The sequence below is a fragment of the Pyrus communis genome, chromosome 3 (genome assembly GCF_963583255.1).
Source record: "Pyrus communis chromosome 3, drPyrComm1.1, whole genome shotgun sequence".
Lineage (NCBI taxonomy): Eukaryota > Viridiplantae > Streptophyta > Magnoliopsida > Rosales > Rosaceae > Pyrus > Pyrus communis.
Window position 1 is genome coordinate 21274431 of NC_084805.1, and position 17808 is coordinate 21292238.

The following is a 17808-nucleotide window of genomic DNA, read 5'->3' on the forward strand; positions in this document are numbered from 1 at the left end:
TATCTCAACACTCTCACATCCAATGTATTTTAAGTAATTTTACAATAATATAAAATACACATTACAAGAGAGAATCGGAATAAAAGTTGAATAACTTTTGATATCTCTAGAATGTGAAAAATGTAGATAGAATGTGCACAAGAAACTCCCCTTTTTGTTTTGGTTTTGAAGTTTGGTTATAAAACACTTTTTTGCCGCCGAATGAAATGAATAAAAAAAATGAATGATAAAAGATTACAAAAAGTATGTAAAAGATAAAAATAAGTGCGTAAATAACTATTTTGAGTAATTATTTCCTTGGTTATATTGTTTGGAATGAAGGAAGACAAAGAAGGAGATTCCAACTTGTCTATTTACATGCATGCACATTGTCAAAATGCATGTTTATATATATATATATATATATATACATGCATGGTCAAAATGCACGCATTGTCATTAAAGAAACAAGAAGAAAACGTCCACAGATTTAACAAAAAAAGGTTTGAACTTTGAAGAAGTTCGAAAGAAGACAAAAAGACAAGAGCGAACGGGTTGGATTTTCCCAAGATCCTTTACTTTCACATTGAATTATTAAGCAGTCCTTTCTTTAAAATTACTCCTTTGTCCTCTTCTTCGCACCCATTTCTTGAAAAGCTGAATGCGCCACTATCACTCTCACTCACCTTTAATTCAAACTTCGAACTTTCAACACACCTCTCTCTCTCTCTCTCTCTCTCTCTCTAGGTTGATGGCCGCCTAGTCTTTCATGTTTCAAAAAAAGTTGTCACTTTTTAACACCAAAACCCAACTTGTTGAGCTCAAAAAACCATCCTTTACCATTTTCTAGCAAATGGATTATTTTCTGTAGTCCCCCAATATTCAAAAGGAGAGGTCTTTCGTGGAGTTCTTCTTCCATTTCAGATGCTACTCAGATCACAAAAGAGAGTGTTAGTGTTAGTGTTAGCTCAGCAACTGCCATTGTTTTGCTGGAATCTGCAAGGTGAAAATTATGTTTCTTTTGCCCATTTATAACTAGTATTTTCTCAATATATATGATTTTTTTTTTTTTTTTTTTTTGATTTTGTTCTTTTACCTTTACTGTCACATTTTGTGTCAGTGGGGTGTTTAATTGTTAGCTGATTTCTTAGTGACTATCTAAAATTTGCTTACAATTTTGAGATCTTACGACTCACAACTTTGTTTCCCTTATTGTTCAAGGATCTGTGTCTAGGCATTTTTTTTTGTCTTAATTTGGAAGTGTGAGGTACACTTTCTTATGATTTTTACTTCCCTTCGGAATTTCGGACCCTCCAGAAAATGTAAAATTACAATTGAAAAAAGGAGTGTAGTTCGGTTAAAACATGCAGTGTCTGCATGTTTAAGATTCTGAGAATCCTTGATGGTTTGTATGCTTCAATCTTATGCTGATCGGTAGGAAATTTGTACTCCCTAGATCAGTAATTAAGTCACCTCTTATAAAGTACATGAGATTAGTGGTGTCAATTTGAAGGCTTTAAGATCAATAATTGTTAGGAGTTTCAGAGAGGGTGAGCGGCCCATTGCTAATCAACACCGATGCAAAGGCCGGCAGGTGTGAAGTTCTACCACAAAAGGCCTTGGTTAAAAGTAGTTTAGATCAAATGTCTTTTTTTTTTTTTTTTTTTTTTGGTAAGATTTCGGAAGTAGGACTTTACATTCTTCAACTACTATTAACTCTAAGCAATACGAAATTAGCTAGTCATGCATGGTTATTGCTTGATACAATCTTGTAATATGATAATGAACATCATAGGACACATTAGTTTTCAACTTTCCAGCACATTTTATGATCTTTTTCAGGGGAAAAAAAGAAAAGTGGATGCAATTTTTGAGCCAAAAATGCCGAGTGACAATATTGCCACTGCAACATTTCAACCCCAAGAAATAGTTTGAACTTTTAGGTTGAAAAATATGCCTGCATTTGATAATGTGGGGAAAGAGAGACTTTTAAGAATGCTTTCGCACTGTCCCAGAAGCATACTAGCAGAGATATGCAGTCCTTGAGGAACATGGGGTTTTGTAAAAGTGAGATAAAGCCTTGAGTTATGTAACCACTCAAATGCATTGCATTTTTTTTTTTCTCTCTCTAGGACCATTTGGTGTGTAAATCTGCAATCACATGTATCTTCTGATGAGCAGAGAGCACCCGAAGATGGAAACATGTCACATGTTTAGCACATCATTTTTGCAGATGGGTTCATCTGTGCTTGTAGATTATGCTGCCTCTTGTGCTTAGCAAGGGATATTTGAATGTCGTTGCCTCAATATGTGTAGGCATTGATATGCAAGAGCATGGAGTCTTTAATCTGTAGTACGGCATTATATTTCAAATACCGTTCTTATGTTACTATCTTAGTTATGTGTTTTATTCTAACTACTTTTTTTCTTATGATCACAACTTAGCAGAACACAAGCCTTCGACTTACTAGTCCTTATATCTCTTTTCTCCAGCCAATCTTCTAAGCGCAACAAATGCTGCGATCAAGGTTAGAGGATGCTATTTATCTGTAATCTGGGTTTGACTTTTGTGTATGTGTTTATGTATATTCCTGAATCTTGTGGATTCAGTGTAAATCTAAAGATAAAGGTTATGTTATGTAGTAGATTTTTTGTCCTTCTTAACCTTGGTGGTCTGATGATTATCATTTTCGAGTACATTATGGTTCATAGTTATGCAGCATAACTTGACAACAGAACCAATCAAAATTATAAATGTGATCTGTATTCTGTGTCTAGAAGGTTCTTTTGCTTAATCAGGCCATTATTTGAGCTCTAGTGGTTTATACATGTCCTAAGCTTTACCCTGAGAGATGCGATTACATATAAAAATGGAATAAATATCTGATAGAAAATTCTTGTCTTGATTTTGAGGAATAGGGGCTCTGAAATGGTTCAAAGGCCGTCTCCTCGAGGCTCACATCAGCTCAGGACATCAAGCTCTGATTCAGATCCACTCCATCATCGACCAATAACTGACCGAAGTCCAAAGCTAGGAGTGGATCGCCGTTCCCCAAGAGGTACACAATCTGATCCACTAAACCAAAAGAAAATTGGAATGCGCCTCGCTGATTTGGAATCTCAGCTTGGGCAAGCACAAGAAGAGCTAAAGATACTGAAAGAGCAGTTGGCTTCAGCTGAGGCTGCAAAGAAAGAAGCACAAGAGAAACTGGAAAAGAAAATTAAGAAACGAGTTGTGACTTCTGAGCCAGCGAAGATCCATAAAACGCATCCTACATTGGAAATTCAAGATTCTAACAAAACGGACAGTTATTCCTCTGATGAAGTTCCAGTTGACATCCAAAAGGAAACTGATGTTTTTGAAGTCCCAGTAGAAAAAGTTACAGTTGAGCTGATGGTTGAACCTAGTGAGACTGATCAGGTGGAAGATGAAACCAAACAAGTTGATAAATCAGAAGAACCAGCATCGATTTTGGAAGCAGAGAAACTTTCAGCCTTACGTGACCTAGCTTTGAAGAATGATGAGATAAACATGCTAAGAGCTGAGTTGGAAGAGAAGGCAAAGCAGTTAGAAGTGTCTGGTGAAGAAAGTCAGGGTGTAAAGAATCAGCTAAACGAAGCGGCATTAAATATTTTATCTGCCCAAGAAAAGGAGAAGGAAATGTCCTTGAAGTTAAGTCAGCTTGAAGAAGAGCTGGAAGTAAGTAAGGGAAATGCAGGTCAGTTGAACGAGAAGCTGCAAGCAACGGAAAGAGCAAGGGAAGCACTGGAAGCGGAGATGAAGAAGATGAGAGTGCAGACAGAGCAGTGGAGAAAGGCAGCAGATGCTGCTGCTGCTGTACTTGCCGGGGGTGTGGAGATAAATGGTAGAGTAATTGAGCCATCAACTGGTGGCTACACGGGCTTTGTGGGGTCACCAGCTGATGACTTGGACGATGGATTCGGTAGTGGTAAAAGAAAGGGCTCCGGCAAAAAAATGTTCGGTGACTTGTGGAAAAAGAAAGGCCAGAGATAGGGTTCTTTTTTTTTGTATCTCTCGCCCACACTCGTGTTTAACTTTGAAAATCTGTTTTTCCGTTGATGTGTGATAGTGGCAAAACAGTTTCTTACTGTTTCAGATTCGGTAGGCAGTGCGTTTTGGATCCGCCGTCGTAGTAGGCATTGTTTTCCTCGTAATTTCAGAGTCTTGTAGAATTGTTTAAATGATCTCGACATGTTTTATTTCAGTTTATGAGTAGGGCCTTATTTCCTGTGATGCTAGACAAAGAAAATGCTCTTTCGTTGAACATTACTTTAATTTAATTTAATTTTTTTTGCGATATTATCTATACTAGGGGGAAGGGGTGGGCTTAGTCTTACAATGAGCTAGCAATAATGTGGTTTAAATTCGCTTTTGACGAGAATTGAACTTAAGACCTCTCACTTACAATTGAACTCAAGACGTCTCACTTTAAATATTGAAAGCTTGTGTTTCCCCTTTAGATGAGCCTACTTTCCCTTCACTTATGAAAACATAATTTCACCGTATGAACATTATAATCGAAACTGCTTGTTTTCTTTGTCATCAACTAAAGTTCACATATGTGAAAATCATTCAATATGTAAATCTTTTAGACATTCATACACATCAAACAAATGGACAGTTCACCGTAAGGATGCTACTTGTTACCAAAGTTGTCAATTGGTTTGACACTATAGATGACTAAACGATCTCCAAATTAAGTGAATGAACAGTTCTGATTATGATGTCCATACGATGAAGATACATTAATCATAATTGAAATGACAAGTAGGTTTATTCACGAGTGAAACACAAGTATTACTTTTTAGAATTCTTACGATGTATAAGAGATGTGTGAGAAGATCAAAGGACACTCTTTTTACTTCTCACACACCCTTCTAATTTTCGGCCGTCGAATAAGATGAATTAAAGAAGATCAAAGAACAGAATTTAACAAGGAATGTATGAGAAGTAAAAATTGGTATGTGGATAGCACACCCCTAAATTATTCCTCTGTCATGATGATGTGATATCATTTTACTGTACAAGCATCAATTTAAACAATCAATTAGTTTGAAATTCAAGAATACCTTTTAGAATTTTTACAAATACCGTGTTTTGATACACTAAAAATTTGCTCAAGAGCAGCAACACGAGTAATCCAACAACACTAATTGACACCAAACAATTTGAACCCGCATAAAAGCCTGACTTGCGGCTTAATATGACCTAACCTCAACACCTCTCCATCTGATTTATATTATTGAACGAAAGTGAATATTCATACTCAAATTAATATATGAGAGTAGCTAAAATAAAGCCTATAAAAAAACAAAAAAAAACCAATCCACTTGACTTCATTTCTTAATGTTTTTTTTTTAAATTTTTTAACAAACGATAATATCTACACTAAGGGGAAAGAGTAGGCTAAGTCTCGTAATGGGATAATCATATTAATGTGGTTCAACTTCGCATTTGGCTAGATTTGAATTTAAGACTTTTTACTTACAAGTGAAAAAGAATATAACTTGATCGTAGTATTAAGTAACTGACTTCATTCGTTAATGTTTTCTTTCAAACTGGACACAACTAACGTATTGGTTCATACACCAATAAGCATATACCTCAAAAACATAATACATTTATATACTACATATATTTATGCACGTAATTTATATACTAAGTGCAGTTATGCAATAGATTACAACTGTAACTTCATCTTCCTTGTAAAGAATTCAAAATTTGAAGAAAATATTGAGCGGCAGTAGAACAAATTAGGAAAACATGTATTTTACTTTCTTCTATGGTATTCCACTTTTACAACCTTTCGAAGAATATTCGACTGAATCACCTACGGCACAATAAATTCTCATTTTTGTTGTCTTAAGTTTCTAGATGGTCAAGACTATTGACTGTTCAATAAGCATTTGTAAGACAATTGCATGCGTCAGAAAACATGATTTTCTTGAGTTTACCGGTTCAAGCTCTTGCATAATTGAAAAATTTCTCATTTATAGCCGAAAGGTTACAGCTTTGAGTCGTTGAAAACGTTTCTTTGTAAAGTAAAGGATAAGATTGCATACGATAGACGTTCCCCTTCTTTCGTTGTCGTCGCTTGCAAAGCAGAGAGTCTTGTTGGCTTGAGCTTCTCCTTTATGGTTCATGAGCTCAATTTTTATTAAATAAAAAACAATAATGAAAAAGAAAGGATTAGTGTTGTGAAATTGAGGATATGTGTCTAGTAGAATATAAAGCAAATAAGGCACAATATTTACGAGATTCTACAAGTATGCCTAATAGGAGTCACTGTCATCATACTGAAATTACAAAAGTGATGAAAACAATGCAGTGTATATATTCTTCTTTATAATATTTGTGAGCATTCTTTATATAGGAAAACTATATCTTCTCTGATAAAACCAAGAAATGTGAAAGTAGGCGGTACACTTCAACATTTGTTGGCTGTTGCGGCCTTCTTATGACCACAAATCTTTAATTGACGGTCTTCATTAGAGCTTCTCTAATACTAATTCATGATATTAATAGGTGGTCTAAAGGAAACAAGAATATGTGCTCATATGGCCAATATAGTATACTCTTACATGCTCCTCCTAATGATATTTTCCCATGATCTTCGATTAACTAACTTGTCACCAAGCCGAAACGTGTCGGTGCAATGAACGCTTGACCATCAAATTCTAGAAAGGTATGGCGAAATAGTACTTTATAATTCAAAACGAATATATATATATACACACACACACAACACATATATAGAGCAGATCCTTGACATACCAATTTTTTGTGAGACCAACTATGTAATGTATCTTAGTGATCCAAATTTTTTATCTTTTAAAACATCATTCATAAATCTTTACAAAAAAATTAGATAAAGAAATAGCTATATATATATATATATATATATATATATATATATATATAGATCGAATTAAAGTGGCGTTCAACTGAATAAAATCATGGAATATACAGCCAAAGAGAGAGAGAAGATTCCTATATATGCCAACTGCCAAGTATTAACCAGCCTTCCAACACCATATAATAAGTTTACTAAACATCGTATTCATCAAGTGAATTATGGTTCTAATTTTCTCTAAACAAGAATTGAAAAGTCCAAGTTTACCGGATAATAATATTAAACAAACAATAATTTCAATCGAGACATGCCCTATTAGCACGTGGCTCTCTTTTGGCAACCGATACTAGCACTACTTGCCATTAACGAACAGAAAAGCTCTTGAAAAAAAAATAATAATAAGAAAAAAGCAAAAATATTTCTTTACAATCATTCGTTTGTAAGGGTTTTTTTTTGTTGTTGTTCCACCCGCCAAAATTGCAGATCTGGTAATGATTAATAATAAAGGAAAAATAATGAAAATAGTTATAAAATTTTGAGTTTTAACAATAGGGATAAAATAAATGGTAAAGTAAATAGTATGATGGACATTTTAGTGTAAAAATGTGATTTTTTGTTAAAGTGAACAATATCAGAGCTTTTCGTTAAAGTTCCTTAATAATAACGTTATATTTTTTTTTAATACATATGATATTATTTACATTAAAGTAAGGAAGTGGCCAAGACTTACAAAAAGTTAGTCATAATAATTTAATTCAAATTCACTTTTGGCCAAATCAAACATAAAATCTTTCACTTATAAATATAAATAAACAGGAATAACACTACATCTCTCCCTTACTTTATAGTTTTGAATTTGAATTCACCACAAGAGGAGAAATAATATATTATACATTGTATTGGTTTAAATTTGTCAATGCGTACCTACTCAGACCATGGTACATATTAACTAAACTTGGATATTTAATGATGATCCATTGTGAAGAAAATTGTACTTGTTATCAAGGTTCTAAAAGACAGTAGGCGCTAGTCGGGCTGTGAATTGGGGCCTAAGGCCCAAGTGATGCGTAGGCAGGAGCAATAAACTTATTATGTATAGTATAAATAAATGCATATTTATACTTAAAAATACATAATTGCATTGGGGATATATAAGTTGAAAAGTAGAATGGCATATAGATTAGAAAGTATTAGAACATATTGAAAACATGGGTAACCAGAATATAATGAGTGTTCATCCAAGTAGTCAACAAGTCTTACAATTTATATAATTAAAAAAAAAAAAAAAAGCAAACGAAAGTTTTTTATTTTTTTCTAATTGAGAGTCGTGACCTAGGCGGGCACCTAGACTGGCTAGGGGGGCCTAAATGGGTTAGACAGGTGCCTAAACAGGTCTATGCACCATTTCTTAATTTTCAAACGCCTAGGATTTAATCGGGGCAGTGGCCAGCTGCCTAGCACCTAAGCAGGACCTAGGCGGGAATTTTTAGAAGAGTGCTTAACATCGAATGCATACACATGATTGATAATCAAGTAGTTAAATATTTAACAAAAGTTATTTGGTTAGGGTTTAACAGAAATTATCATAGAGGATAGCATTGTGGAGACAAAACGAGATACTCACTTGGGCTATTTACATTCAATATTGGAGTCTTACAAATACCACAAGAGCTTTTCCGAGAAGATGATGAACAATGGTACCGTTCATTACTCTCGGCTTCAGCTAGTGTAGATGTTTCTCAAAAAACAAAGGCCGTCAATCGACTCCTCCAAAAAGCCTAATCCATTGGGCGTGAAAGAGGGAACACTTTAATAACCTTCCCAGGCTAATAAGCCTAACTTCATTGGGCTTGAAAGATTTAGTCAATTGTGTCATATAAGCCTAATTAACTTCATGTTATATAACGTACAGTAGGCCATTTTACAACTGAAGCGAAATCTCCCCCTTCCCCCTTATAATAATAATAAAAAATAGGAGTTTTTGAACTTTAATCCTTCAAGAAGATTAAAATTTAATAAAAACATGGTGTTAGATTTGATATTCATTTTAGTCCCTTAATGTGTACTTAATTCAAATTTATTTTATATTTTTGGTTTAATATTTAATATATATCTTATTTAATGTCACTACATTAAATTTTAAATTTATTATTATACACATTTTAATTAATTAATTTTATTTAACTTCCTCTAACTAGTGTACCTAAACATCCATATCACAATATATTTTACTAAGTAAGTGTACCGAAATATCCGCACCTAAATATATTGTAGTAAATTAGTGGCACATAAGAAAATATGCAAAAATATAAGTGTATCGAAAATTTTGTACCTAACTATATGATACTAAACTAGTGTACAGAAATGTCGATACCTAAATATATTATACTAAACTAGTGTACCTAAATGTCCGTACCTAAACATATTATAGTAACCTAGTATATCGAAATTTTCATACCCATATACATTGTAATGAATTATTGACACGTAAGAAAATATGCAAAAACATAAGTATACCGAAAAATCTCTACGAAAATATTTTCTTATATAAGATACTCAGCATAATGAAAATTAAAATTTATAATATTTTCATAAAATTTAATTTATGAACACCATAAGATTATAAATAAAAAAGAGAGACATTGAATACATATGCTGACATTTAATAGAATCTAAGAATTAAAATCAATTTTTAATCTTATATAAGATATTTTTCTAAGCTTTTATCTTATTTAGGGATTAAAATCGAAGAAAACTGGTCAAGACATGAGGGCGGCGTGCAAGAACTCAGAACTTTGGTGCTCAAATCGCCAAAGTTTTGGAGTTGGCGGGGATGTGTTTCACGGGAAACGTGAGAGAGAGAGAGAGAGAGAGAGAGAGAGAGAGAGAGAGATGTGAGAAGCAACGGGGAAGACAGAGACCGAGAGAATTCCGGAGAAGTGGGGCTGGGCCTCACGTGGCTCACCAATAAGTCCTGAATAAGAGCACATGTCCATTTAGTTGTAAAATTGCTAAAATACTCTCGGTGTTCCAAAGTTTGCAGAATTTTCATTATAAATCTAACTTATGTGGTTGTATTTGATCCTTTCATGACCTCTCAAAATATCTCTATTGGGTTACGATGTATTCAGCGTAGTCGTATTTGATTCTTTCGTGACTTTTCAAATTTCTTGACATATTTGGATAGTAGCCCATGCGTTAGGGTAGAAACGTACCATCTAAATATACCAAGAAATTTGAAAAGTCACAGAAGGATCAAATACAACCACGTAGAATACCGCGTAGCCCAATAGGGGCATTTTCATTCTTTTACTTAAAAAAAAAAATTACGCCATAAATACAAACAAGTTTTAATAACTATGAGATACAAAATACAAAATTAAGTAGTGAAATCCAGGGACGGGATTTCATATTTGGAATACCAAATGTTGTGAGAGAAACTCTAGTTGTCTGAATTTTTATTGAATGAAAAGATGTTCAATACAAGGCCTAAAAACAATTCTAAAGGCTTTGCTCATGAAAACTAAAAGACAAGCAATAAAAACCTTGAAACCCCAAAAGACAAACAACAAAGAACATAAAACTCTTGAAAATTCAAAAGACAAACAATAAAGAACCCCATTTATTAGTAGACTACAATTTTGACGAATTTCTACGAAAGATGGCTCAAGCCACTTTGTGGGAGAATTGCTTTAACGAATTTCTGCGAAAGATGGCTCATACCACTTTTGTGGGAGAAAGGAAAGGATTTTCTACGGAGGATGACTCAAGCTAGTTTTGACACGCCATATGAAAGCAGCATTCATCCGAATAGTCTAAAAAACCCAAAGCATCCACTTTCGAGAAATTGCAACAATGAATAACCTTTTAACCCTGAATTACCAATTTTTCAATCAATTTTCTTAATTAAATAGTGTTTCCTTCTTTTAAATCTTTTACATTAAAAATAACACTAACTCCATCCTCCGTCACATGAGAACAACATTCTACTTGTAATAGCAAGCCCGGCCCAAGCCTAGTGCAGGCAGGGTGACCGTTTGGGGCCCAAAAAAATTGGGGGCACTAAAATTATTAGGGTGATATATTTTTATATGCTTTTATAAGAGTATAAACTTATAAAATTTGGTTTAGTGACAAAGAAATTTAACTAGAACTGGTGGTTTTGTTGTTTAAAATGAATGAAGAGGTCTTAGGTTCAAAACACCACGTGTGCTTATTTACATTCTAATTTTTACAAATTTCTTTTCATAACAGCATAAATTTATAAAATTTGGCTAAATGATCAAGAAGTTTAATTAGAAGTAATGATTTTTGTTGTTTAAAATTAACGAGAGGTCCTAAGTTTGAAATGTTATGTGCATGTTTATTTTTTTCAATTTTTACAAATTTTTGTTTGGTTGTTCATTTATTTACTAGCTAGTAGCTATGTGAGTTGCTATTTTTAAATATCTGTTCCAATTCAAGTCTAATCTTCAGCAAAAAATAATGCATAGACTAAATTTTTAGACCAAATTTGCAAATAATATTACGTGTCATCAAAAGGTTTAATTTAGTGTTCATTCATTACTTATACATATCCTTAAAGACTCAAAAACATTAATATTTTTTTAGTCTTATATTGACGAAGTTAGTAAATAAAAAAAAACAACTTACAATTTATACAAAAACGGTGACATCCCACATCGCCCAGGGGAGTGATCCTTATATGTATATTCACATCCTTACCTAGTACGAGGCCTTTTGGGAGCTCACTGGCTTCGGGTTCCGTAGGAACTCCGAAGTTAAGCGAGAAGGGGCTAGAGTAATCCCATGATAGGTGACCCACTGGGAAGTTGCTCGTGAGTTCCCAAAAACAAAACTGTGAGGGAATGGTAAGCCCAAAGCGGACAATATCGTGCTACGGTGGTGGAGTTGGGCCGAGAAGTGATCCGCCTCGGGCCGGGATATGACAATTTGGTATCAGAGCTTAACCCTGGCCGCGTGTGTGCCGACGAGGACGTCGGGCCCCTAAGGGGGGGTGGATTGTGACATCCTACATCTCCCAGGGGAGTGATCCTTATATGTATATTCACATCCCTACCTAGCACGAGGCCTTTTGGGAGCTCACTGGCTTCGGGTTCCGTAGGAACTCCGAAGTTAAGCGAGAAGGGGGCTTGAGCAATCCCATGATGGGTGACCCACTGGGAAGTTGCTCGTGAGTTCCCAAAAACAAAACCGTGAGGGAATGGTAAGCCCAAAGTGGACAATATCGTGCTACGGTGGTGGAGTGGGCCCGGGAAGTGATCCGCCCCGGGCCGGGATGTGACAAAAACACTTTAAAAGTTCAGATAGAAAACAAAACTCATGTTCTATCTACTTGAAAGCCCAAAGTTTTTTTAGTTTCCTTCTCTTGATACAAAATAAATTAATTATTCCGTATTTCTAAATTATTGAGTTTGAAGTGTTTTATTAAATATAATTTTATCGATATATTTTTTTTATATGAAATGAGGGCACATTTTTTAACGTTGTCCCGGGCCTCAAAATTCTCTGGACCGACCCCGTGTAATAGGGTTGTGTTCATCCTTTTGGATACGTAAGTAGTACTGGTGGACAAAACAAGGATTAGAGATGAGAATATTGGACCAACGCCAAGTCGCCAACACGAAGAGAAACGCTTCCACTGAAAAAAGGAGTTGAAGGAGTCGACAAAATATTTTAGCCGATAGCTCTTTGAGTAAATTGTAGCAATGGTCCCTCAACTTTAATCAAATTGTAGCAATGGTCATTCAACTAAAAATTCATTACCATTGGTCCCTCAACTTATCAAAATGTGTAGCTATAGTCTTTTTCATCAATTTTGTCAAAATTTGGTCAAAATAAGTTATGTTGGAATAACCATTTATATAATTAGGGTCCCTCAACTCATCAAAGTGTGTAAGTATGGTCCTTTTTGTCAACTACGTCAAAATTTTGTCAAAACGAGTTATGTTGGAAGGACCATTGCTACAATTGGGTTAAAGTTAATGAACCATTTCTCCAGTTGAATTAAAGTTGAGGGACCAATGGTAATGGATTTTTAGTTGAGGGACCATAGCTGCACGTTTTGATGAGTCGAGGGACCAATGGTGGTAATGGATTTTTAGTTGAGAGACCGTTGCTCCAATTGAGTTAAAATTAAGAGACTATAACTACAATTTTGGCAGAGCTAACATTTTATGCAGGGGCAAAACATAAAACAGGTTATAAGAAATTTTCCAATTTTTACACGTTACAATATACAAAAGAAATAAATTACGAGCAAAATCAGTGTAAATTAAAATGGTAAACTGTCATTTGGCCCCTTGAACTATTACTCCAGTTGAAATTGATGCCTTGAACTATTTTTTTTAGTAAATTAACCTCCTAAACTATTTGAAATCAACCAATTGACCCCTTGTCGATAAATTTCATCCACTATATGGTCAAATTCAAAGGAAAATTAGTCTTTCCTTCATCAATTCTTACCTGCCAACTATAACCACCAATGAACTTATGACATTTGAAAACAACATAATGTTTAATGACAATGTGAGATGGTCCGTTATGTAAACATTTGGTTTATTTTTATGTTTTCTCATTATGCTATATGTTTTTGAATTATTCTGTGTCAATGTGTCAAAATTTTATTGATGGTTAGAACTGACAAGTAACAATTGATGATGAAATAACTAATTTGCCCTTGAATTTGACGAAATTGATTCCACAATCTAACGGCAAAAGGTTAATTGACTGATTTTAAATAGTTCAAAAGGTTAATTTACCAAAAAAATAGTTGAGGGGGTCAATTTCAACTGTAATGATAGTTTAAAGGGTCAAACCATAATTTACCCAAATTAAAATGATGCTAGTCTTTCAAATTAAAATGATGCTAGTCTTTCTTTCATATCACGAAAATATTATTCTATGAATTTTTCTTTTGTTAAAAAATGACCTGCAATTGAGTTTATGCACGTATTATATATTTATGTACTAAGTGCACTTATGCAAAAGGCTACAACTGTAACTTCATCTTCCTTGTAAAGAATTCAAAATTTGAAGAAAATGTTGAGCAACAGTAGAACAAATTAGGAACGCACAATGTATTCTCATTTTTATTATTTATCTTTAAGTTTCTAGCGGGTCAAGACTATTGAATGCTGAATAAGCATTTCTAAGACAATTGCACGCGTCAGAAGCTTGATTTTATGGATTTTTCTTTTCTTTTCTGGGCACATGATTTTATTGAGTTTACCGGATCAAGTCTTGGCGCAACAGAAAATTTATTTTTTTTGTGGTCGAAAGATCACAGGTTCGAGTCGTTAAAAAAATTTCTTTACAAAGTAAAGATAAGATTACATATGATAGATGATCCCCCTCTTTTGTCGTCGTCACTTGTAAAATAGATAGCCGTATTGGCTTGAGCTCCTCCTTTGTTGTTTTATTAAGCTTACGGCTAACAAATATCAATCCCCCAGCTAAACATTCATAAGCTTAATTTTTATTAGATTAGGTTGGTGTTGTGAAATTGAAGATACATGTGCACTTTATACAAAGTAATGAAATTGTATCTATTCTTCTTTATAATATTTGTGAGCTGATAGATTTTTATATAAGAAAACGATATATTCTCTACTGAGAAATGTAAAAGTAAATAGCATGTTTTCAACATTTGTTGGAGATCGGTGCCTTTTTCTCCGAGTTGGACATCCATTTTTATATCAATTAGAAGATTCTGTATAGCGGCTAAAATTCGTGTATGATGATGTTACTAGCAGTTACTTTTTGACCGAAAGGAAAATATTAGAATAATGAAGGCTCAATATTTTCTTATTCAACAGTATCCCTTTCAAATTTTTTGATGAAAATTATAGGAATCTGTAAATCATATTTGTTTATCATGTATTGTACGATTAGTTTTTATCAAATATTATTTATATTTAATTTAAAATAAAAATATTTATAATATTTTTTAACCACATAATATATAATAAACATATAAAAAAACGATATCAATTAGAGTTGGACTTCTTTTCTTATATGTCCTTTTTCTCCGAGTTGGACTTCCATTTTTATATCAATTAGAAAATTCCGTATAGCGGCTATCGTGTATGATGATGCAAACTAGCAGTTACTTTTTGACCAAAAGGAAAATATTAGAATAATGAGGACTCAATATATTCTTATCCAACGGTATTCTCTTTGGAATATTTTGATGAGAATCTTAGGAATCTGTAAATCGTGTTTATTTATTATATATTATGCGATTAGTTTTTATCATGTATTATTTCTATTTAATTTTAAATAAAAATATTTAAAATAATTTTTTACCACACGATATATGATGAACGTATATGATTAACAGATTCTCAAAATCCTCATAAAAAGAATCTGACGAAGATCCGGATTCTATTCTCACTGTCTTTGTCTAAAAAGAAACATATATTACTGTGTTCCTTAATAATATGTTTAATTACCATTCTTTGTGTTAATATATTAAAAAAAATATATGTGAGAGAAAGGAAGAGAAGAGGGATAGAAATAGGAGGGAGAAAATCCTACTCCCTTCAAAGGTGGTAGACGTCGACGGCTGATAGTAAAGATTCGTATACACAAACTATAGATGATAACTTTGATATGCTATGGTAGAATACCATTGCGTTTGTTGTTTTGGAACCAAATATTAAAAAATTAAAGTGATGGTGTATTCAATTGGAATTTTAGAAGATTTTTTTTTTTAATAAATCTAGAAGTATTCTATCAACATTTTAAATAATTCTCTGAAATTCAACATGCGTTCAATTAGGATTTTAAAATAGTTTATTAAAATCTTTAAAATTCGGGTGTATTCAATTAATATTTAAATAAGTTTATAACATTCCAGGTGAACTTTAGAAAGTTTAGGAATTTGAGGGAATTAGAGAGATTCCGTAATGTATTTTTTTAACATTCACAAATCTCACATCTTCCCGCGTTGAATCAAAATTTCACATGAAATCTCTAGAAATCAATTAAGCTTCATCAAAACCCAAAATCCCTCAAAAATCTCAATTGAATACATCCCTCTCTAAGTGATTTAGTTTGTTTGGGTATGCATATATATAATTATTTTAATACAATGATATACATTTACATTAAGAGTGAGGAAATAAATTGGTATCGGACTCGTTATTTACAAGATTTAAATTAAAACCTAACTTACAAGTGAGAAGAAATGTGACTCAATTGGTTTCGAGTTGGGCTTAGGTCATTTTATCTAGGAAAAGTCTTCAATTTAGTTATAAATATGACAACGATCATGATACAGATTAGCCATAAATTTGTATAGCACGACAGATCTATTACAAGAGCAAAGTTAACAACTCAAACTTTGCATATGGTGAGAAAACAAAAATAGCCTATAGTAAGTACACAAAACTCGCTAAGGCCTGGTTTGGTACTGAGGTGATTCTGAAAAAAGCTGGTATCAAAAAAAGCTGGGAGCTGTTTTTGTGTTTGGTAAACATTCAGCTTCAGCTTTTTTTCATAGTTTTGGGTGAAAAAAAGCTAAAAACAAGAAGCTGCAAAACCCAGCTTTGAAAAACTGGTTTTTTTTCACATCTGTTTTACATAAAAGTTTACCAAACACTATAATACTGTTTTTTTTTTCAAAAGCACTTTTACAAAAAAGTTTACCAAACATTCTGCTGCTTTATTTCACAGCTGCTTATTCTCACAGCACAGCAGAAGCAGCTTTTTTTCAAAGCACAGCAATACCAAACCAGTCCTAAGTGAGACTAGATAAAACAGAAAACTCAACGTGAACTTATGAACTTATTACAACAATAAATTAACAAACTTAGTCCTAAGACAGTCCCTGCTACCATGAGACGTCATTAAAATAAAGAATATGAACTACCATAACCAGACACCTTTACCACTAAAAAAAACCGAAACACTTACATCCTACCCCAACTAATGTGAAAGATCGAACAAATCACAAGAGGAAAGGCTCTTAGAATTTTCTCCATGTTATTTTAAGTTCAAATGCTTTGAACGCTTGACCATCAGATTCTAGAAAGGTATTGTGGAAATCTACTTATAAGTAAAAACAAATATATACATATGTGTTCACACACACACACACACACACACACAATCTATAGCATATCTGCGACATCAATTTTTTTACACAACTTTTGAACATATTTTTGTGGAGCCTATTATATAATGTATTTTATACTTTTTACCTTTCAAAATAGCATTCATAAATCTTTTTCGTGAAAAATTAGACAAAAAATAAGGAGGGAATATACAACTAGAGAGAAGATTTCTATATAGGCTTTCTACCAGGTATTCACCAGCCTACCAACAATATATAATAAGTTTACTAAACATCGTATTCATCAAGTGAATTATGGTTCTAATTTTCTCCAAGCAAGAATTTAAAAGTCCAAGTTTACCAGATAATAGTATTAAGCAAACAATAATTGACTATAATTTCAATCGAGACTTGCCTTATTAACACGTGGAACTTTTCTGGCAACCGATACTAGCAAGTTGCTAGTAGCAACTTTTCTGGCAACCTATATGAGGAGAAAATTTTCATTGTATTAGGAATACAAGTGGTACACCACGTGTTCTAATAAAAATAGTGAGAAATTTTATTTTTTAAGTTATTAATTTTTTAACACATATATCTTACTATTTATATAATGACACGTAATGTACCACCCCGTGTACGGTCACATTGAAAAATATCTCCTATACGAGGAGTAGGAGCCGCGCCCTTCATCGTTGAAATGTCTGAAGCCTGTCGTCAGTACGTGCTCGAGTGCTCGAGTGCTCGATCGAGGGCTGACGTACTGGCTGTTGTGGTTGTTGACCTATTTTACCTGGAAGACCTAACCTGAATGAACAGCCACTATAAAAGCATCATGCAGCATTGCATGTTTTCATATCCATCACTTTTCTTTCC

At 33.5% G+C, this 17808-nt stretch overlaps 1 protein-coding gene across 1 annotated transcript; it reads left to right on the forward strand.

Moving 5' to 3' along the window:
• The first annotated feature begins 740 nt into the window (after positions 1-740).
• LOC137730050 (interactor of constitutive active ROPs 1-like) lies at positions 741-4210 on the forward strand. Its single transcript, XM_068469116.1, has 3 exons — positions 741-982; positions 2428-2507; positions 2899-4210. Exons 2-3 carry the CDS (start codon positions 2494-2496, stop codon positions 3992-3994), a joined length of 1110 nt encoding a protein of 369 aa, XP_068325217.1. The 5' UTR covers positions 741-982; positions 2428-2493; the 3' UTR covers positions 3995-4210.
• The last annotated feature ends 13598 nt before the right edge of the window (positions 4211-17808 follow it).